The sequence below is a fragment of the Lipophrys pholis genome (genome assembly GCF_963383615.2).
Source record: "Lipophrys pholis genome assembly, chromosome: 18".
Taxonomy (NCBI): domain Eukaryota; kingdom Metazoa; phylum Chordata; class Actinopteri; order Blenniiformes; family Blenniidae; genus Lipophrys; species Lipophrys pholis.
Genome location: NC_137646.1, coordinates 9,245,382 through 9,269,441, shown reverse-complemented (window position 1 = coordinate 9,269,441; position 24,060 = coordinate 9,245,382). Strand labels below are relative to the sequence as shown.

The window sequence follows — 24,060 nt, the reverse complement described above, 5'->3', positions numbered from 1 at the left end:
TCTCTTTCCGTCCCGAGGCAGCAGAGACGTGTGTCTCGCTCGGTGGTCGGGTTGAGAAGTGAGGAGCAGTTAGTTTGAAGGCAGTTTCACCAACTTTGAATTTCGGACCCCCGCGGGGTCCGGGTCGGGTTTGACCAATGAGAGGCTGGCAGCGAGGGCTCTGTATTCTCTGCTGAGTTCCTATTGGTTTCAAACATGGGGTGTGCGGCCCTCCTAGGGTTGCTGCCTTCCTCACTGTGGTTTGACTGCCTGATTATTGTTCCTGGTGTTTCTACTCTGGTGTCTCTCCCTCTGGGGGGAGAAACTGCTAGAGGAGTTCAATGGAATCTTGAGCCCAACACTGCTCAAAAAAATAAAGGAAACACCTAAACAACACATCCTCAATCTCAATTAATGAAACATTGCAGTTGAAAGTCTTTATTCAATATCTAGTAGAGTGCGTTAAGAACAAAATAACATAAAAATGATCAATGTAAATCAAAATTGTTATCCCATTGAGGTCTGGATTTGGGATCCTATCAAAATAAAATTGGAGAATCACATTGCAGACTGATCCAACATCAGCAAAAATGCCAATGGCCCTGCGGGGTGTTGGGCTGTAAGAACAGTCCCCCCTTGTGGACGTGGGCCCTCATAGCACCCCGGTGAAGTCTGTTTCTGACAGTTTGAGCAGAAACATCACATTCTTGGCCTGCTGGAGGTCATCTTGCAGGGCTCTTGCAGGGCTCCTCCTGTTCCTTCTTGCTCAAATGAGGAGGTAGCGGTCCTGCTGCTGGCTTGTTGCCCTCCTACGCCCCCCTCCACGTCTCCTGGTGTACTGGTCTGTCTCCTGGTGTCTCCTCCATGCTCTGGACAGTGTGCTGGGAGACACAGCAGACCTTCTTGCCACAGCTCACATTGATGTTCCATCTTGAATGAGCTGCTCAACCTGAGCAACTTGTGTTGGTTGTAGACACACGTCTTGTTTTAACCAGTCAGCCATGGAAATTAAAGACATCAGAGTTGGAAAGAGGAAAGTTTCCTCGAAGTGAGAGGAGGAAGGGAGGAAAGAAAAGAGAAAGTTGGGAGAGTACCTGAGGCTGTCCAAAGCCTGCTAGTTACAGTAATGATTCTCCCAGACGCTCACTGTTAATGATGCATTGATGGAGCACACATGTCCGTCCTGGGTCCATTCTCCAGTGGGGATTCCTAAAAATACTATATGATGTCTCTGCTTCTTTTGTTTTTTTTAACCTCATCTGTTTTTGGCCTTCTCATGTCATTTCTTCTTTGTCTTCAGTTCAAGAGTAAGTTGAAAAGAGTACGTTGAATGTACTCAGTGATTTTCAGCTTTGAACTGCAGTTTGCTCTCTATCCTTCCGTCACATCATCTGTTATCAGTGTGTGGCTTTCCTTTACTGATGACGGCCTCCATATTTGGCATTAACAGGAAGTAATTACTCTTATAATTCATGGCAAATGGTTATTGACCATCCTCATTTATTATGTAATAACCATAGATTTGATGATTGCTGTTATTATTATCTGTAGTGAAAACACCATTAACACATGCCGCCTAAGTAAATCAAAAAAAGAATGCCTCAGTTGTCATGCATCAGTGATTCATGAGTGCAGCCTGAGGCTGAGGTTTAACCAGCAGTGTGGACAAACTGTCTTCTTCCTTATTTTGGAAGTGATCAAATATTCCTCAAACAGAAAGCCCTCGATGACACACAGTCGGAGAAGTAAAGCCTTGAGCATGAAGTGATTATCAGGGCCAATTTGTTTTTGATTCTGCCATGTCGTTGGATGAACAGTCCTTTTCCAATTCGGTTAAAGCAGTAAAATGCCCTTTTGGAGATGATGCATTTTGACAGTTACTGCAAAACAGTGGTAACTAAATAATGTGAAGTTTTCAGCATGAATTGGTCACAGACCTGATTCGATCTGCATTTATGCTGTGGGTAGATGAAAAGGAATCTATTTAACCTGCAACCCACAAACATTATAATGCTTAATGTCATTTAGCTTGAAAAAGGAAAATGTCGATGCTAATGACTCGTAACAGGTTGATGAATTAAAAAGCCTTTACTCTAACTACTCAAACCACTTTGAAACTAGGTGTGAAGCTATAAATATAGTAAAAAATACAGCTTGTAATTTAAAACTCACAAGAGATCTCTCAAGAGCTGCCATCGAGAATGTTTGATTCGCATCAGCCTGTAAAGAGGCTGTAATCTCAGGCTGCAGGTCTTAACCCCATCCACAGTAACACAAACTGTCCACTGACCATTAAAGGTACAACCATGAAAACATTCTTGCAGTACAAATGCAGTACCCGCAAACATGAGAACGTCATCTCTATGATGAAGTAGGGAGGAGGGAGCATCATGGTTTGGGCTGCTCTGTTGACTCAGGTTCTTCTCTTCCCATCATGTTGAGTAATTATTAATTAAATCCAAAGTTTACCAGCATATCCTGCAGGAAGCTGTCATGTGTTAGTATACAATGACACTGAGACCAAACCAGGAACTAAATCTGAGACCAAATGACTTTGAAACAAAGACGATCCACTTATTGGACCATCCAATCTCAATCAAGCTGAGTCCAACAGAGATGTGGGAGAATTCTGAGCAGATATCTAAGAATCTGACCAAGCTGAAACACCTCAGGAAGGTCGGCTGGCCAAGATTCCCGAATCAACATCTCCTGGAGGACTTGGGTTCAAAATCGTGTTCCCAGGAGGAGGATTGACCAGTTATTGAACCCCAGGTTAACTTTCTTTTGTCTTTCTGCTGTAATTTGCTTCGTTTGAACCTGAAGCTGATGGGTAACGAGCTCTGTCTTCTTTGTGCTTTGTTTACCTCCAGCTGTCTGACCTCAGGTAAAAACTGGCTCAACATCTCACTTGGCCTTGAACGTGTGTGAGTTCAGCAGACTGCTTGAAAACCTTTGAAATGTTTGTAACCATGTTCAAGTTATTGTTGCCCACTGGAGGTTTGATCAGTTCTTAAGTCCATGGTTCACTTCCTTTACTCAGTTATTGTTAACAATTCCAGTTTTTGACATGTATAAAAACCTCCTGGCAGAAACTAGTCAGTCAACATTGTTGTTTTCTTTATTGGACAAGGTGTTTCACTACCCAACATTAGCACCCATTGCTCACTTTAATTTGTCATACATCATCTCAGGCTGTGCAGCACAGAGCTTTTCAGCGCTACATAGACGTGATGTTGCTGTCTGTCCCGCTCCCTGGCCTCTGAGGCGCTTTCCCAGCCAAACCCATGGAGCCACAGCCTGTCATTTCCCCCGCGAAACCCAATTATGCTCTCTCCGAGCCAAAACCAATGAGCTGAGGAGCTGTGCACAGCCAAAGATGGTTCAGAATGCTGTGGAGAAGACGAGGGGGGAGTTCTTGTGTGTGTCACAGGGTGCATTAGCCGACTTGCGCACACAGCGGTTTGCGATCTCATTTCCCAGTACCCACTGCTCATCTACACATATCCCTGTCACCAAAGGGTTGCCAGATCTGACGGCAGCGTTGCCAGCGCTCCAGTCCAATGAGGTCACAGTAATGCACACTGGCAGATCCCATTCACCCCTGCTGGCCTGGATTGTAAATGTCTCTTGTGATGTAGTGAAAACTCTCTGGTGTCTAATGTGTGTGGCAGACCCTGATCACTGCCACTCCCACGCTCATTCCCACTCCCACTCCCAATCCCACTCTCATTCCCACGGCCACTCCCACTCCCACTCCCAATCCCACTCTCATTCCCACGGCCACTCCCACTCCCACTGCCACTCCCACTCTCATACCCACTCCCACTCTCATACCCACTCCCACTCTCATTTCCACTGCCACTCCCACTCTCATACCCACTCCCACTCTCATTTCCACTGCCACTCCCACTCTCATACCCACTGCCACTCCCACTCTCATACCCACTCCCACTCTCATTTCTACTCCCACTGCCACTCCCACTCTCATTTCCACTGCCACTCCCACTCTCATTTCCACTGTCACTCCCACTGCCACTCTCATTCCCACTCCCACTCTCATACCCACTGCCACTCCCACTCCCACTCTCATTCCCACTCCCACTCTCATACCCATTGCCACTCTCATTGCCACTCTCATTCCCACTCTCATTCCCACTCCCACAGCAGCAGACACCACATGCATGCACGCTCTCCCCTGTTGTCTCTCCTTCACTTGCATGGCCGATAATATTGCCTTACAATCTTTGGCTGCCATTCAGTAGCATGACGGGTTGTGAGCGGGGAGGGAGTTCACCGTACATGTGGCACACATTACCCCAGGCATGCTCGCTAGACTGAAGCAATGAGCGGCTTAATTATGTAGAACTCACGCAAGGAAATATTTTTGGATTTTGAAGTGAGGGATCCACCCATGGGCTTCCATCAGGGTTAGGATCCAGCATTCCTCTGATCCGGCCTCCCCAGTACGAGTGTGGGCTTTCAACCTTCACCTAAAGTGCCTCATTAGCTAATGTTGTGCTTCCTTGTGTTTTCCAGGTGATGAGAGAAGTATGCATTAATGGGAGTTTTGACTTGGACCCATCGAGATCTGGATCACCAGTGCACAAGCCCGAGCTGGAAAAGGTAAACAACACCAACTCAGATGCATTTCTCTGGCGTGTGCTCTGAACTGAAAAGCTATCAAAGATGAAGGACATCTGTAGTGTAGAATATGGAGTTTATTTAGCCCATCAGAATGATGAACAAGAGCAATAAGCTAATTAACGAACGGAAAGGGAACATGTTTTCATTTTGTGTACAACATTATATGTACCCTGGAATCAATTATTGGCACTTGAAGAATTTAACTAAGCCCCTCCAATAAATATGCATAAACTAGGCTGCCTGTTCCCGGGTTCTTCTCCTCACTCAGTGGTGAGGACATGAGGGCTGGTCCCGACAAATTGCTCTAATCATAAACACAGCCAGTCTAAAGGCTATATAATAAATGCCAAACATCCTAAAATCCCAGTTTCAGTAGTTGCTCAACATGTTTCACTGTCATCAATGTGTTTAGCAGCTTTCTGTACAGAGAGAAGTTTGTTTAAAACAGCTGCAGCACACAGAAAGAGCTTTATGCTGCTTTTCAACCAGTTCAATACACCACATACTAAACTCAGCAGCACTCGGCAGGCTAAGGCCAAGGAGGACAGCAATACTGAAGGAAAGGCACAACGAGGTAAAGTTAGAGATACTTCCAAGTGGAAAATAGTGACTGCTCCTCGTTCCAATTCCTAGAAAGGCAAAGACCAGCCTGCCATAAAGTATAGTGGAGGCATCATCATGAGTTGAAGCTGCTTTATTCCCTGTGTGGTACTAGAGGCATGAGTGTATCAAAGGAGCTTTGCAATCTGAAGAATAATAGCACATTTTTCCGGAGAATTAGTTGTGCAGTGCTTTAAAACTGGGTTTTAGGTGAAATGCTTCACTTTCTGAGGAGAACAATGAATCCAAACGTCCAGATGCACAAAGAAAAAGATGGACTGTTTGACAGTAGCCAGCAATGAGTTCTGATATAACTCAAATTGCAATACGGGTAGATGTGAAATCGACAATGCTTGTCCAGAATCAGAAGACAGTGCACTTCATTGGAGGAGTTGGAGGTGGAAGAAATCTGTACATGGAAACAGGAGATATGTTGAAGAAACTTGGCAATGTCTGTCTTCTGGGTACTTTTTATGTTTCAATTCAATTTTCACTAAATCTCTGATTGACAATCTGATGGCTTTCAATATTCAGCCTATAAAATGGTTAGCACCGTGATACTTGGTCAGACCAGTTAAACCCCTGATCCTAATGACCTGGTCTTAGTGAATCTGACTGTTTTTGTTTGATTATCAAGTCAAGACAATGAACTGAGAATGATCTAAACATTGCAGATGAATTATTGGGTGATAATTCCCTGTGGTTGAGTCCTGTTAGTGCCTCCTCTGTAAAGTACATTTGATCCATGATTGGTTGTTAAGTGGTAAATGATCCCACACAAGTCAAAAGTAAACTTTGTCTAAACCCAGTCTGACTCAGGGCTTTATAATAAATCTGTGCGCCTCCAAGAGGCAGCAGTATGAAGGGGAGTAATTGATAAACATTAGCAAATATACCTTCACCCCGTAAAGGCGTCTGTTGTTGGCATGAAAGGACATATTAATGCCAGATAGTAAAAGTTGTTTGCCAAACAGCGCTCATTTCCATATGGCACAGGAGGGAAACGAGCACTTTCTTGGTTTTTCATTTGGAAAAGGGTGTAAGATCACTGGAGACACGGCACATGTATGTGTGCTGGAGGATCATGTGTGTGTTTCTGGGTGGAAAATGAGCTACGTCAGCGCATGTTTAATGACAAACCTCTCTCAACTTGGCACAGCAAACACACGCTCAATCTAATTAATCATCTGGAACAGGTTGCAGATGTTCTTAAATGTTTTTCTCACTGCGTAATTAGACAGTTGGTGAGTTAATTCTTTTTTTTGAGTTTGTTCACGTGGTACTTTCCATCTTCTGTGTTGCTTTGCTGCTGCTAGAAGGCATCGAGCGACCGACCCAGCTCAGACGGCGAAGCTCCTCACGAGAACGGACACAGTGACTGCAAGGACCAAGGTGAGAGCAACAGCAACTCATTCTGTTCTGATTGGAGGAGACTGCTGCTAACAGAAGCAGCTCAGCATTCAAAGGAGTGCAGCACACCTGATTACAACAAGGTAATAATGACATAAGCATGAGAGTCAGGTGTTGACGCAATGAGACATCCAGACCCTCTTCCACAGGTCAACTATCGACCTGAAACAGCATCGTTTCTGTTTCAGTGAAGTTTAACATTCAGATATCAACCGTTTGAAACTGATCACAGATGGCAAGGCCAGGAATGCTGTAAACAGTGGTGGGTGCAACCACGAAGGAAACATTGAAGAGCATTTAAACTGTCTTTATACATCATAACGGCCACTCAGGATCTGAATGGAAGAGATTTCTCCCTGTATGCAGATGATGATGTACTAAATGGTAGAAATGTACATTTTGTTAGAGAAGTGATGTTTAAGTCAAAATAATGACACTGAGTTCCTCCGTTGTTACTACATATAGTTTCTTATGTTCAACTGTTTCAGATGTTTTAGCTTTTTTAATGTAATTCAGTTACTTTAGCCATGTGCTCTATTTTACTTTTTTTTCATACATTTTTTTCACTAATTTAGGTAGTTTTAACCAAGTACATAATTTCAGCAGTTCAGCAGTTTTCGCCTCTTTTTGCCATTTTAGTTTTCATAGCCTGTTTTTTTTCGTCTCACCTGTAGACTACAAGAAAACCGTCAATTTCTAAATGTTGAGTCTGAAAAGAAATGATGTACCCATGCAAAGACTTTAATTGTTCACTTCCATCAGCTTTGTTTAAACTGTCACAAGATTCTCTTCATAGATGAGTGAAACATCAATTAACCATAGATAATTTATGACAACTACAGAGCTCACATAAACAGACTCATGTCCATAACACATAAAGAAAATGTGCTGTCATAAAGACGCAACTCTAATAATGATAACAATAATGCATTTTATTTTTATGGCACTTTACATTAGTATATCTCAAAGTGCTAAAAACAATATGAGCTAAGGCAACAAAATAAAACACTTCAAATACGTACAGATGAAAATAAGAAGTCATCACAAGCAGATGCGCAATGTTTCAATATCTGCAGATGGTTCATTGTTATTTTGAGAACACGTTGAGTCAAATTTCCCAGATAAAACATGAAGTACCTGAAGTACTGTCCAGCTATCAGAAAGTGAAGTGGACATCAGGACTTTACTGGGAATACCTATCTTCAGCCTCATAATGTCCAAAGAGAAGCTTCTGCAGCCTTTATAATGGTCAGTATTTTAGAAACGCATCAAGCCTGAAGAATGAGCGTTGGCCCTTATTTATTCTGGTTTCTACCCTGGGAGGGTCTTCCCCTCCTGACCCACATGCCAAAACAAAGAAGTTGTCGGATTATTTCCTGTGTGTTTGTTCAGCCGGCACAATTCTTCCAGGAAGGAGCTCTCGTTTCACCTGTCAACTTGCTTATTTGTGTCCGTTTAGATTGGGTCATTTTTCCATCATCTTGTCTGAAACAGATTTCCCACCAGCGGCCCATTTCTAAACTCAGACCCAGTTGGGTTTTAGCCAAATCCAATCTTCCAGTTGGTTACTTCCTGGTTTGTTGTATTCATTGAATTGGACTACTTACACATACATACATCATTTGTTCATTTAAGTTAGCCATGAGGATACTGATCAAAAATGTACAAACTGCAAAATGATATTTTTTGCAATTATATCAATAATAACTGCTGTTGATTTGTTCAGGGTTGGTTCCACTGTTTCATTAAGATGAGCAGGTATAGCACAACAAACTCAGAAATCCTGGAGGATGGAGGTGTCATGAAGTAATTTGAAGACACCCTCAAAGACGTTCTGTTTATTGTCTCCTCAACATCAACACGGGGTGTCCTCGTTTCTACAGTCCAAGACGCTGCAGTGAAGTGAGCTGGCTACTCTTTTGTTGTGTGAGAGAAAGTTTTCGATCATTTCTGAAGGAAACTCTCGGTTGTGGAGTAGTGGTTAATGCTCTCGCCTCATATTGTGATTGTTGTCGGTTCAAATCCAGGTGAGGCCTTTTTTATGCATGTTCAGCATTACGAGTATGAAGCAGAAGTCAGAACATTCAGACTTGACTTTGATTTGAGATTTTCTCCTGGACTTGTGCTATAAAACAACATTGTTGGAATAAGATTATATTACTTTTTTAACCATACTAAGTGCGAAACAAATACCTGTTGAGAAAATCAACAAATGGGAATAAAGCGGTGCGTGAAGCAGTGGGAAGCACTTTCACTGCATACCGAGAAGGGTTTCCTCCCTGTGTGTGTGTGTGTGTGTGTGTGTGTGTGTGTGTGTGTGTGTGTGTGTGTGTGTGTGTGTGTGTGTGTGTGTGTGTGTGTGTGTGTGTGTGTGTGTGTGTGTGTGTGTGTGTGTGCGTGCGTGTGTGCGCGTGCGCGTGCGTGCGTGTTTGGGGCGGTCTGTCTCTGCGTGTTTGTCGTGTGATGGACTGGAGACCAGGTGAACCAGCCCTCACCTGTCCAGGTGACTGGACTTTATTTCATTGGTTTTGACCCAGCTGATATTAAAGTAAAGATAATGAAATAAAGATCTTAAAGGCTGCAGGTATTACAGTGAAGCCAAACACTGACAGACACTCCATGAAACACAACAGGACAATGAAAGCAGTTTTCCAGGTCTGCTGGAGATTCCACACGTTTTGACAACCACAGTGCAGCAAAGCTCCGAAACTGATACAGACAATCTATTTTGTGATAGTCCATAAACACAATAACATTATCTGCTGAGTAAAACCAACATCACTGAGGTCATTGCTCATTTTCCTCGTGCCTCGCTCGTTCTCTCGTTCCCTCCTAACACCCTCTTTTCAGCTTAATCAGCCACATTCTTTCCGTGGTTGGTAACAAAAAGAGCTGACTTACTGGAATCAAATTTACCTGATCAGAGTTTTCCTGCTCCTCTTCTCCTACAGGGGGAAAACTAATAATAATTCCTGCTTTAACAAAAAATCAAAAAAAGAAAGAAAGATTTGAATGGCTTTCACATGTGTGTGTCTGCTTTCCACCTCGGGCCTCGCATTGTGTGTGACGTGTGTTTGTGTACTTCTCAGGGAAAAGAAAAGGCCTGACATGGAGAGCAGGCGGCTTCCTGGTAAATTAAGGCAGTCGTCGCATCATGTCGAAAAAAATGTAGAGTTGGAGATCATAGATGAAGGGATATGAAGGGCTTCTGTCATTACCGCATCAATTCAGACGATCAGGCTTTTGTGTGTGTGTGTGTGTGTGTGCGTGTGTGTGTGTGTGTGTGTGGGGGGGGGGGGGGGGGGGGGGGGGGGGGCTCTCTTTCCTGTGTCCAGGAGCATTGGAATGCTACTCGCGCTAGTTTATTCATTTATTTCTTTGAAGACGTCTTAATTCAGGATCAATCGAGAAAACTGGAGTTTCATGAAATAGTAACTATAAAGATGGAGTAACTATAAAGTAGAAGCATTACATTTCCTAGTTACTTTATCATGTGTTATTCTGAATGCTGTGACAATAAGGTTTAGAAAATGAAAGATTTCTAACAAACTGATCCTAAAATTCTCCACCAGCCTTTATTGAATCTCCACTTAGTTGCTCATGTCGTTTCAGGACTTTGGGAAAAAGACATAAAAAGAAGGATGACGTGCCGACGATTGCATGATTATCACATCCCATTCCCATTTCCACAATAAATCTGTAAAGAATTCCTGGACTAAATCATAGTCCAATCTGTCTTTACTATGCCCATGATGACAGTGTGTCTGTTTCAGGGAGCATTAGGATCGCTGCTTTCACTGCCTCTCAGCTGCAGCGGTGTTGCATTATTACCTCATATCTTCTCAGAACTGTCAAACGGACAAATAGCATAAAACAGTTTTGATAAAATGCATATATCGATAATACTGTAGGTAATGTCTTGAGTGTATTTTAATCTGCTCCATGTCAGGAGAGTTTGACCTCCAGTGCTCAGGTTACCTGGTGCTGGACTTCCCACCACCAAACCCTCTACGCCAACATGTCACTGACAACATGACAGCTCAGCTGGTGGCTCAGAAGACCGACTGACTTCCCAGCAGAATGTGCACCGTCACTCCTCATCCTCTCTTTCTTCGACTTAAAGTAGGCTAGCTTAGATTGGCCTGCTGAAGCTTGTTCACCGACTGACAAGCCACAAGACTTTGATTGAATTTGACGCCTTTCTTCTTTCTTGTACTCCTCTTACTGCACTGCAAAAGCATCCAGGAATAATTGAATGAGCATAAATGAACACCTAACATCTCTGGTGGTAATTTTCCATGTGTAGATATAATGACTTGAGGACTTAAAGTCAGCAGGAGTCCTTCAACAGGGCTCGGCTAATGTCTTTCTTCTCATGATGTGTCTTTGTCTCAGGAAAGGGGAAGAAAAACTCAAAGTCAGAGCAGAAAACAGGAACCGTCGGGAAGGGAGCAGGCAAGAAGATCACAAAGATCATCGGTCTGGGGAAGAAGAAGCCCTCCACTGACGAGCAGACCTCGTCGGCTGAGGAAGACGTGCCCACATGTGGTGAGAGCTCCAAGTCCTCAAAATCCATTGTGAAGCAGGAACCCTTGGGAAACCTTGATGGTGCTGAAGGCCGCAACACTTGTGATGATTGGCGTCGTGGTGGAGCCGTAAATGAACTAGTGAATGCAGCAGAATGTATGCATTCGGTCATTCTCACCTTAAGTGCATTTTGTTTTGCAATACTTAAGGAATAATTGGCACTGGGTTGAAATGGAGTTTATTGACATTTTTCCAGGGATCACTGTTACGACTGTTACCTTCAAGTTCACCTGTTTTTGTGCTTCAGTAGTTTAAATAATGTTCTATAAGATGTTCTAATGCTTCTTTTAACAGGCTACCCACTGTGAACCTTAATGAGTCATGCTCACAGACATTTCTGAAGAACTTTTGTCAGAATCTGATGTTTTTGCTTTTTCTGTTATTTAATATATTTAATTGGACTGAAAGTGGGAAGAGTTGCAGAACAACTCATTACACCATCTTGTGGTACGAAGTGGTATTACCAGACTGAGTGCTAATTAGCGCTTTAACTCAAAAGGTTTCTCTGTCGACTTTTTCTCTTGTTCTTAAATGTTATAGAGAGAAAGAATGACACACAAGACTTTACGTTTTCATTCAGTCAATAGATACTCTAAATTGAATGTTTTTAAAAAGTGTGCCAACCTTTGAAACAGTTGTCAGACAAGTCACATTTGATAATTACCTTTACAGAAAACTGTACAGTGAAGTCTTTTTGAACACTGTTGCATTAAAGCATTCATCTTCCACACAAAGCCCAGTGTGTTAAGATCTACTGAAGAGAGTTCTTACAATGAATTTCTTCAATTTGCTCCACCTCTGAGCATGTTAACATTAGATTAGTAAATTAATGTTATGACATCTCTTTATTAACTGTGGGGCCCCTGAAAGGAGTCATGGACTCAATGAAAGGCTGAAACAACAGGTGGTATTTAATACAGATGATAAACTCAATGATGTGTCAAAATGTTAATGTTTTTATACTTTCACAAAGCTAATAGAATGAAGTTTTGTTATTCAATTTGCCAGAGGTTGCTGTTCCTAAACAATAAATCAAGAATATAGTAGATTTCTTTTTTAGAGGGAAGTAGAAGGAAGTCAACCATACCTCTTATAACCTTGATATTGAGAAGGAGGTACGATGAGGAGCAGCGTTGCAGTGGAGGCAGTGGTGGTTGTTGATCATTTAAACACATTGAGATGTAAAACAGCAGATCTGCAAGAACCACCATTAGATTTTTTTTGACTGATCAACACTGCCCCCATGAAGAGCTGCTGTGTTGGGATCAGTCAGCTTCAGGGGTCTGACAGAAACATGGACGTGATGAGGAGTACAGACGGTGGGCTCTGTGCTCATCTGCCAAAACCCAGTGCTCTGAACCAGATAGCAACAGTCTGGTCCCAAACTGCATCTAAGAGAAAACTGTTCTCTGACCGGCAGGCTACCTGAACGTCCTGTCCAACAACCGCTGGCGGGAGCGATGGTGCCGTCTGAAGGACAACCAGCTTCTCCTCCATAAAGACCGTGACGACCTGAAGAGCCACATTGCCTCGCTGCCCCTCCGAGGCTGCGAGGTCAACCCGGGCCTCGATCACAAACACCCCTTTGCTTTCCGCCTCCTCCGCAACGGCCAGGAAGTGGCCGTGCTGGAAGTGAGTCGCCAACCAGCGTTTCTCACTCAGTATGAGAAGGAAGCAGCATCACAATGAAACGCCTTGAACGGCTCGAATCACACAATCTGCACTCGTCAAGACTTCTTCTCATGTGGTGAAATATCCTCACCCACCCTCTCACTCTCCCACCCTCTCACTCACCCACCCTCTCACTTACCCACCCTCTAACTCCCACCCTCTAACTCCTACACTCTCACCCTCTCACTCCTACACTCTTGCCCTCTCACTCCCATCCGCTCACTCTCACCCTCTCACTCCTACACTCCCACCGTCTCACTCCTACACTCTCACTCACACCCTCTCACTCTTTCACTCACACCCTCTCACTCCTACATTTTCACTCTTTCACTCTCACCCTCTCACTCTCTCACTCTCGCCCCACCACACGATCTCCTCAGCCACTGGTTTCAATAACGGGGGTCCTGTAAGAAAAATGCTGAGTCACCTTTTAATTGTATCTTTGGAACAACCAAAACAGCTTCACCTGAGTCTGAGGCTTGAACAGGGTTAGCTTCCGGTGCTATGTGGCGTACCAGACACAATATAAAGGAAAGCAGGTTAGCGTAGCTCTGAGCGCTGCATAGAGCCTTTTGTTTTAGTGTCATTCTGAGCTAAAATGTTCCTGATTTAATTGTTAAGTGAAACAAGCCATCTTAGAGACTTGTTTTATGTGAGCGGTAAGACCACATCCTGGTGGAAGATTATTCCCAGGTGGCTCATAGTGGCTCAAACTGACTTCAGAAACTATCATCAGGCTGCAGGAGAAGTTTACATTATAACTGTTAAGTTATATAAGTTATATATCTGCATTGTGATAGAATGCTTGCAGTGCCTCTGAAGAGGTTTGCCTTGAGAAAACATTTTAAACTGAACAGTTGGGTCCTAATATCTGTGGACTCAAGAAGCAAGAAGATGTAGAAAGTGTCTTTGGGTTCCTGTCACTAATTGTCTGTTTGTGGGCCTCCAGGCCTCCTCCTCTGAGAGTATGGGTCGCTGGTTGGGGGTGTTGTTGGCTGAAACCGGCTCCACCACCGACCCGGCCACGCTGCACTACGACTACATCGATGTCGAGACCACCGCCAATGTCATCCAGCTGGCTAAGCAGTCATTTTGGTGAGAGTCGCACCTTTTTAAGATTTGTCTTGTTGGAGCAACATGTTGCTTTTATTGGCGTTTCCAGATGTAAATACTTGGTGGGGCAAGACTTTATTTCAGGTCTAGTGACGCCACTGAAATCCAAAGTAAAGTGGGTGCACAGCCTTTTAGCCACAACATTATGACAACCATATAGGTGCTGATCCCCTGAAAAGGCTGTGCACTGGAAATAGACGATTAAAAAAAACAAAAAAAAACACAGGCTAAGTAGAGAATCGGACCTGGGTCTGCCATTTCCTAGATTAAAATTCCACTGGACCACCAGTAGAGTTACGAGAGTCGCTAAACCATGAAATACTTTGGAAGTCACTCAGTTTACCACCAGTTACCTTCAGTTTCTCCGCTAAAGTAAGAGTTTCAAACTCCAGTAAATAACTGACCTAATTAATTTTGATTCTTCACTGTTTGTTAGCTTTAGCCACTAACAAGCTGGTATTTGTTCGACTCGCGCCAGTTCTGTGAAGTGCTGCCTCAATCAGCTCCAGCCAATCAGCTCTGAGCTTCTATATGACGTTGTTAGTGGGCGGGGCTTCAGGCTTCAAGCCCCAGGAGGCATCAAATCACCTGATCTGAATGAACGGAGCCACAGCCTGAGCATGAACACTTTCATTTTACTACATGCAATACACACTGCATGGTGAGAGAGGGGCGAGATACACTAATACAATACACACTGCATGGTGAGAGAGGGGCGAGCTACACTAATGCAATACACACTGCATGGTGATGGAGGGGCGAGCTACACTAAAGCAATACACACTGCATGGTGAGAGAGGGGCGAGCTACACTAATGCAATACACACTGCATGGTGAGAGAGGGGCGAGCTACACTAATGCAATACACACTGCATGGTGAGAGAGGGGCGAGCTACACTAATGCAATACACACTGCATGGTGATGGAGGGGCGAGCTACACTAAAGCAATACACACTGCATGGTGAGAGAGGGGCGAGCTACACTAATATACCATTGGTGTGGATCAGGAGAAAACAACCTGAAACAGCAAGAGGAGACCAGTAACCAGGGAGTTCAGTCCTAACATAGTAATTATGTGCTATATAAGAGGAAGTTTTATTATCTGACAAGAAAATATTGTAGATAATCTTAAAGAATCATAACATACTTTACATGCAGTCCTTTCTGATGACACCAGGTGGCGCTCAGCCCCACCTTCCCCTAATGACCAGTTGCCCCTGGTTGCTTGTAACCAGAATATGTGAATCACATCAGATTTGATGGTTTTGGTTTCTCTCTTCAGTTTCACCAGCAAGCGAGCCGTCTCTCCAAACCCGTACCTGGACAACCCCGTCAGCGGCTACGCGTGCCCCACCGGGATGGCTCTGCACTATGATGACGTGCCCATCAATGGAACTGTGAGAGAACACACGCGCACACAGACACACACACACACACACACACACACACACACACACACACACACACACACACACACACACACACACACACACACATACACACACACACACACACAGTATCGTTGAATTCAATGAACCTCACACTGCACGGCTTTACTCCTTCATTCTAATATATATTTTCTGACATAGAATTTAACATCACCTTTGTTATTAAAGTTTTTGTGGATTAATTGCTTTTATAAAGTGATTTTAAATTTGCACAGCATGACTGCACAGTGTGTGGAACCTGAATTTATCTGAGTGGTATGTATGTTGTTCATGTCAATATCACAGTACTGCTGAATGGGCAACATTGTGCATCCCAACGATCCGATGAGCTTTTCTTTCATGCTTCATATTTCAGCGCTCTCACTGACATCCAAACTGTGGCGCTCTGTTGTATACTTCTAACTTGATGCTCTGTTTCCTCCTCTTTTCTTTATCTCTTTCTATTATTTTATTCTGTTGGATTTCCTTTTGCTTGCTTGCATGCCTGCCTGGTTTAACCCCAAAGGACCCCGAGGTGCAGTACTCCAGTCCACCCACAGTGGGGCGCCAGCTGAATGAGGAGGCGCACTATGAGAACACTGAGCTGTATGAGAACATGCCCTCACCAAAGCTGGCCTCCATTTATCCTCCTAAGCCTCCTACTTCCTCTGCTCCCCCTTCTCGTCCGTCTCCCAGTCACTACAAAACTCCTGCTGCCTCTAAGTTCCTCACTGCTGATGCTAAAACTAAAGACACTGCTCAGGTGACTAACCCCCTGAACTCTCTTCTTTTTCTCTTCCAATTCTTCTCCTCTTGTCAATGTCGGGCCCATTTTGTGATTTACTGACCAACTTTTGTCTTTAGTCCCCTCTGACACTAATATTGCCATGTTTGTTTGTTTGAATAAAAGAACCTCAGGTTCTTTTATTCTGCTGGATGTACTGAAGAATGAGGGCTTTATGATATGACACTATTTTATGATATTATTTTTAACCTAAATACATGTAAAAATTCTGATATTTTAGGTCTGATTTGATAAACATCCACTGTTGCTGCTGGACCAAAGAAGGGAATACATGGTTTGAAAACATCCCAGCAGTTGTTGATCACACCTGGTTGACCTGCACAATGTTCAGGAGGAACTCTGGACTTATTTTCTTTCTAGAACTGCTTCAGTTCCGACAGATTCTTAGTGTGTTTGCTGTAAATGTCCGTCTGCATCGTGGCATCTCCGTTGGATTCAGCTTGACTGAGTTCCTACTGGGTCACTATGGAAACTAGACTTTCTTGTTTTGAAGCGTCTGTTGTCCTTCCATCTTCACACTCATTGTCCTGCTGCATCAGCCAACATCTGCTGAGCTCCAGCTGGTGGACACACACCCTGATAATATCCTGCAGGATACACTCATATACTTTGAGATTTCCAGGACCAAAATGTCAGTATGTAGTGTTTTCTTTTCAAGATAGAGCTCCATGTTCTCTCCAAACCTTAGTGCCTGGACATCCTCCTCCTTAACAGATTGTTAGTGAATCAACCCACTTTTCTTAATAGAAGCTGCTCAGATCTTTTCTCTGATGCCTCATAGATGTTTAATATTGCAGAGACTTCCTGTGAACACTGACCTGCACAACATTTTTTTTGTTAAAGTCGAATAAGAGCTTCTCTGTCAAGTTTGGTAAATTAGCTGTTTAGATTTGTAGTTTAGAAGTTTAAATTATTTTTCTTGCAGCAGCATGAATTGTTTATTGTCTGAGTTCTGTAATGGCATCCGTACATCCATCCATCCATCCATCCATCCATCCATCCATCCTGAGAAGATTCCACTCACTGGAGGTTTGGATGTCAGCCCCCAGGCCCACCAATCTTTTTCCCATCAGTTTGTGAATTGTGCTGTACTCCTATTGTAATCGTCATTAATTTAATTACGACCATGAGAAGGCCTGATATGAATCTTGCTGCTAGTATTGACCGCATGTATAAAAAATCAGGTGGTGTGTGCTGGGCTTCATGTGGTTGTATTTTCTTCCTCCCGCCTCATTACAACATGTGTTGGCTCTGTGTGTAATTTCTATTTTTACAGGTCTGCTCTGAGTGCCACCCTGCCTCCACAGCGGTGTAAGTCACTGCGTGGTGTCGTATTGAGCTGCGTGTGATGTGTGCTGTGTGTGGTGTGGCCCCGGGGTGTTAACATGGCCTCCAAGACCACAGAGTAGTGAGGAGGAGAGTTTGAGCCAGCGAGGTGTACGATAGACCAGCGACTGCAGGGCCAGCTCCGGTTCAGTGGAGCCGGATGTAGTTTTATACAGACTGATGAATAAAAGGCTTCTTGTACTCAGTGAGGCGACTGACCTGTTGCCAATTAGCTTAATGAGCTGAAAAATGCTCCTTGAGCTGATTTTCTTTTCTTTTTAATTAGTACGTGGTATTCCCCAGCATTTTGTTGCTGCTATTCAAACTTTTTAATGCAATGCTGCTACACGAAATGGAAATAGCTTTTTATTTTGTGTCAACACTGTTTGGAAGGAAGCTGGAATGAGCTTTACATTAATTTATGCAAAGCCTCTTTTTGAAAAGTCTTCATGGTCTTTTTTACTTCCTCTCATCAGCTGAAGGGAAAGAAAGGAGGGCTGATCAATGGGTTGTCGTCAAAGCAGAAGGCAGCGGCGAAGAACCAGCCCAAGAAGAACGGAGTCAGTGGGACAAACGGGACGGCGTCTCTGAAACGGAACAACTCCAGTAAGTGTTGATTCTCACACTCGTGCTGAAAGAAATCCAACAGAAAAATCCTTTTCTTGGAAGGTGTCGGTACGGCAGTGAGTCATGTCCCACCTTGGCGGTCAGGTCTGCTGCTGTAAGCGAGCAGCAGACAGTGTGTCTGCTTTCACCACAGCTGACTGCTCTCCAACAAATCTCTGCTCCGCAGTCATTTAGAGAATGCAGGATGTCTAAATTACAGTTGGTTTGAGCAGTGGGGGGAGTAAATAACTGAAAAACCTCCCCTACCCCTGGAGACCGTCCATGTGACGCACGTGGGCCAGACGTGATCCTGCTGCCAAACGCTGGGCGAAAGCTCGCATGAGCCGCAAAAACGGGACGACAGCCCAGATGGATTGGACAAGGTGACATGTGGTCGCGTTAATCCTGGTGGTTCGGAATAATATTTCTTTACCTAATGTGTGAATGGGGAGGGTTGTAACCTTTCAGTCCTCTAAATGGTGTAATGGAAATACCAAATATGTGTTGGGCCACACCATTCTCGGATTCCAGCGTCAGATTGTGAATTCGACAGCGTCAGCGGCGGTTTGATTGAGTGATTTTTCGAAACTGTACTTTGCATTGGGATTCGTGTGTCGGCTGGTAAACCTCAGGGTATTTTCCAGTGATGGAAGGCATAGTTCTGGTAATTAATGACTGCGTCAGACTGCGGCTGTGAGTTCACTGGGTTTTCGCTCACGTGTGCTGTGCCCTGATTGGACCACACTGGCCTCCTGAGCTGCGTTCACACTGCAGTTCTGATCCTCTGCTCACAAAGGACCTGGTCTGCTTTCTGACCGTATGAATGTTGCAATTCCGATTATTGCACACAACGCCCAGACCGCCATCAAATGTGGGACCAAATTGAATCTGTCTCTGAAGTCTTTCAATGTGACCGCCGTCTCAGCAGTCAAGTCACCTGTCAAACAACTTGACAAAGGACTCCAGGCCTTCATAAAGTCCTGGAGCCTTTAAACCAGACACAAACTCAAATTTCTAATCACCATCCCTCATCGTTTGAACCTCCTCACAGATTGTTCAGTTGAGTCGTTGACTTTTGGAAAATAGATCACTTATAAAATGTGGGCAATATTTCTTTTTTATTTTCACAGCTGAAATCCTGTTTGAAATTTTTCATAGAATTCTGAAGTTCCAAACAGAGATCAGTCGGGGATCCTCTCCCTCGGCTTTGTTTCACCTGTTCTTTGTTGTGCAGATGCGGATCAATGCAAGTATGGAAAGAACCGCGTAGAGGCCGATGCCAAGCGACTGCAATCCAAGGAGGAAGAGCTGATGAGGAAGAAGCAGGACATCAGAAACCATCTGACCCAGCTCAAGAAAGAGCGGCGAGACCTGCGCACTGCAGTGGAGGCAGCTGCTGGTAAGAGTCTCCTCCTTCAGCCTGCCGGCGCCACGCTGTTCCAGAGCGGAGCTGATGAAGGCGCTCTCTCCTCCCGTCAGGAAAACGCTCCAACGCCTCGCTGTCAGAGCGGCTGAGGAAGGTGGAGGACGAGTGCAGGTTGAAGGAGGAGGAGCGGGTGAACCTGGAGCTGGAGCTCACAGAGGTGAAGGAGAGCCTGAAGAAGGCCCTGAGCGGAGGCGTCACCCTGGGCCTCACAATCGAACCCAAATCCAGCTCCTCCGGCCTCCAGGTCAGGAACCACCAACATCCCTGCCCAGCTCATTGCTTCATCCACAGCATGAAGCACTCCTCAAGGAAACAGGAGTTTGTGACGTAGTCAAGATGACGGCTATGGCTAATGCTAAAGCTAAGACGAGGCTCATTGCCAGCCCGCTGTAACTTCATGGTATTATAGTAATTAGCTGACAAAAGTAAAGACTTAATGTAGGAAAGTGTCAATATGAGAACTGGCACCAGTAATAACTTCACTTCTTATACTGTAACATGATCGTATCTCACGTCTATAAGCAAACTAATTCAAGTTAAGGAACAGAATTAAGAATGTACATCTGTTGTCATTGTTACAAAGCATGTGTAGGAAGCAGATGTTTCAGCATTCAAACCGAGGGGAGCTGAATTTTGTTACAGCCAGTCATTTTCAGCTTTTCAAACTGGAGATTTTGTTGAACCATGAGTTCAGTTGGTTTCAGGTTCGATGAAAACTAGAGAGAATCCAGCTTGTCCACATGCTAACTCTTCTTCTGTGCTGTGTAGTCGCCAGCCATGTCTCGGCGGACGCAGGAGTCTTCTCCCTTCTCCAGCTGTGACACCAGCGACACGGAGTCCTGCTCCCTGCCCGTCAACAGCGCCTCGCTGCTGCGCCGAACGCACGGCGGCCAGAAAGCCTCGCCTGTCCGAGGACACGTCCTCAGGAAGGCCAAGGTCAGAACCGCCATCACTATGACAACTGAGATGAATGAGTTCTGCTATGACCACCGTGATTATGACGCCACTGTGACTTCAATAACCATTACCACCGTTATCAGCATGATGACCGCCATTTTCACTATGACTGCCATGACCACTGTGATCACTAAAACCAGTGTGATCTCGACGACCACCGTACCTGATCACACTTGATTTTGTCACAGACTCACAGATCAAACACTGAATCAGCCTCCCAGGAGATGTTATGAACAAATACAAAATGTTCAAACTGACGGAGTTCTTGTGTTTGTGTTGCAGGAATGGGAGCAGAAGAGCGGCACATAAAGCTGCAGCCTCACTGCAGCTCCACGCTGTCGTCGCTTTCAATGTGTATATATTTATTTAAAACCCTTCTCACAGTCAGAGGAGAGTATCCACCACGCACACACACACGCACGCACGCACGCACACACACACACACACACACACACACACACACACACACACACACACACACGCACACACACACACACACACACACACACACACACACACACACACACACACATACACGCGCACACACACACACACACACACACACACACACACACACACACACACACACACACACACACACACACACACACACACACACAGCAATCCTGCTAAACGTTTCTATTCTGCATGCTTAGTGTACTAAGTTGTGCTCCTTGTGTTTTCCGCTGACGTTAGTAACCGTAACCTTCTACTTCTGTGTCCAAGTCTTTGCAACAGTTTGAGTTTCAAAAAAAAGGTTGAAACCCAAGTATTTATTTGTAAATGTTGAAAGGAAATACAAGCTTCCCTTCTGTTTATTTATGTTGATATATATTTAAAGTGTTTTTGTCGAGCTCGTCCTGTTTCACACGTCGGTATCATGGTGAAAACACGACCTTCAGGACCAGAATCCCCAGAACAAACAGGAAGCTCCCAGGCACCCGACAGGGTCTTTAAAGAAGCACAGTTATTCTTCACACACGGGGAATTATCACTGAAACAGCTTATATTCCAGTGGTAAAGCACGTGCTTGCAGGTAAAAATCCCACGCAGGCTCAGGGAAGATGTTGCTTTCTGAAAATCAACACTGACTACAGATACACTGAACCTTTGCTGCCACTATCAGCATCAGCAGGTTGTTCTTCTGACTGGTTTCGCCGGTGGTCCACCAACAGAACAGTACAACCACAATGCTGACTTCCATATGCCCTCACCACCTCCAGCTGCTGCCACTCAAACAGCCACCAGCAGTGGGAACAGTCATTCTGATCCTTGACGTGTTTCAAACCATTGAAGTTCTTCACCAAAGTGACTGATGGACAGTTAGCAGGCTAGCAAACCTGATATTTAGCAACAGTCCTCCTCAGAAAACAGGAATTAGATATCTGAATATCATTGGTTACATACAGCAGCAACATTGACATCATTTCAGAGTTTAGTTTCATTTAGCTGCTAACAACAGTAACTTTAATACTTGGGACTAATTTTTTGTGTTTTTCAAAAAATGTGTGAGTTCAAATGACGACGTAAAACTCAAGAGATGCTTTGTGAATAGTATTTGTAACAGCAAAACTTTCAAGCAAAATGAAAAGGTATTTTAGGTGAAGCGAGTTGTTGCATTTATGCATAGTTGGATTTTCAACAGAGACACGCGACTCACTAGTGGAGTAATTGTGCTTCTTTAAAATGTGTAAATGGGCCGTCATTAGGCTGCGGCCTGTTAGCAGAGCCAGAGTAGTGTGTGTGTGTGTGTGTGTGTGTGTGTGTGTGTGTGTGTGTGTGAGAGAGAGAGAGAGAGAGAGAGAGAGTCTCTGAGGCACATTCCAAACCCATCCAGAATACACTGACTGAAATAGAGGCACTTGCTGTAGACTCCAATTCAAATTGCAGCGTCCTGCTAAATCAAACACTGTGATTTAGATTCTTACACACACACACACACACACACACACACTGCTTCACACACACTTTAATGGGTCACTGAAGCTCAGAAACTCTTTTTCCCTGCGTGAATCATGGTTGTGACAATATGTGCTTAGCGTTCCTGTTGGTTTCACGTCATTTCAGATCACATTCACTTGATTTTAAAGGATTGAAAATGACCTATTGATTGTCTTTGACAGTAGTGAAGTTATTTTAGTTAAGTTGAGTTGGAGTTAGTGGAGGAAGATGCTCTGTAGTCTGGATGTTAGCACTTCTTCAGAATCAATTAATGATGAGAAAAAGCAGCAACAACAAAAAACTCCAGAGAAAAAGTCCCAACCCGCTTTTTAAAAATGTAAACTAATGCCTAATGAAACAGCGACTGTTGAGACATGCTAATGCTAATGCTACCTACAATAGGATGTCTGTGGGGGTGTTGTGAGGATTATTGAGCTGGAGGAGTTTAATAAAACAGTAACAAGCTCACACAAACATTGGGACAAGTAACTAATGTCAAATTAGTAATCTGTTACTCCCCACTAGTCTCCCTCCATCCAGCTTCTGGTTATTTTCTAACCATGTATTTCCACCACTATTAACAACCAAGACATTCAATATGTTGTATATTTCTACAAATGTATTTACTTTGAAGCTGGAGTGTGAAATCATCATAGTTCAGGCGCCACAAACCCGTGAAACACAATGACCTTTGGATTAGAGCATTTATACCATTTCAGAGAACCTGCAATTTGAGCAATAAGCCATTTTCAATAATTCTGCCTTGTGAAAAAGGCAGTGAAATGTGTGATTCAGTGTTCTGCAGAATGATGGACAGCCACAGTGGGACCTGGACGCTGATCCAGAGACGGTGGTTCTGTCTTTCAGCGTTACTTTCTGTATAAAACCATTCTGGACGACCTGAAGCCAACAGAAACCTGAACAGATCTGATTCCTGCTTTAAGTTGAGCTCGGTGAGTGACCGGCGAGCCGGACTGCTTTCCTGGGCCCGGTTCTGAGCTGGAGCGTTGGCCTCGCTGCCGGAGGTCCGCAGGAGGCAACGTGGCCGTAACTGTGAACCTGCTGTACATAGCTTGCTGTTCTGGGAAACATGCATCAGTGTTTGTTTTTTTGCACCTTATCCTTTTTTTTAAAAATGTTCTACCTGTATATCTTGGACGGTCTCCACCTCGGGGACGCATGCGCTTGTACATAAATGAATAAACCTGAGAAACACCCGCCCTCCTCTCTGATTCTTGGACTGGAAACTCCAGAAATGCTGGAAATGGTTTTATGATGTCAAGAAAGTTTGTGAAGATCTCGCTCGGCTCAGATGTGCAGCTGAAGCACCACAAACACATTTCCAGTAGCCGTCCATCACCTTTAGTTCTCTGAATCCTAAAATCTGTCTGGAAGGTTGAAACAAAATAACATTTGAAGGATGAAAATCATTTCCATCAAGTAGTCCTGTGGAAAAAAACCACCAATCATGTAAATTCACATTTTGTCCATTTTTACAAAAAGTCTTGAGGAATCTGAATCTTCTCCTGCAGATTGCTGCAGCCTTCATGCATTCACAAACTCACTG

The 24,060-nt window shown here is 44.1% G+C and overlaps 1 protein-coding gene across 1 annotated transcript in view; it reads left to right on the top strand.

Moving 5' to 3' along the window:
* The window catches only part of afap1 (actin filament associated protein 1), a 67,377-nt gene extending 43,670 nt beyond the window's left edge, over positions 1-23,707 (top strand). Inside the window, exons 7-17 of the mRNA XM_080486503.1 lie at positions 4,516-4,602; positions 6,540-6,615; positions 11,029-11,181; positions 12,641-12,852; positions 13,841-13,986; positions 15,288-15,402; positions 18,040-18,169; positions 19,404-19,568; positions 19,649-19,839; positions 20,364-20,531; positions 20,835-23,707. Of these exons, the coding sequence (XP_080342629.1) occupies positions 4,516-4,602; positions 6,540-6,615; positions 11,029-11,181; positions 12,641-12,852; positions 13,841-13,986; positions 15,288-15,402; positions 18,040-18,169; positions 19,404-19,568; positions 19,649-19,839; positions 20,364-20,531; positions 20,835-20,861 (1,470 nt within the window). The 3' untranslated portion in view covers positions 20,862-23,707. The remainder of the gene's footprint in view (positions 1-4,515; positions 4,603-6,539; positions 6,616-11,028; positions 11,182-12,640; positions 12,853-13,840; positions 13,987-15,287; positions 15,403-18,039; positions 18,170-19,403; positions 19,569-19,648; positions 19,840-20,363; positions 20,532-20,834) is intronic.
* The last annotated feature ends 353 nt before the right edge of the window (positions 23,708-24,060 follow it).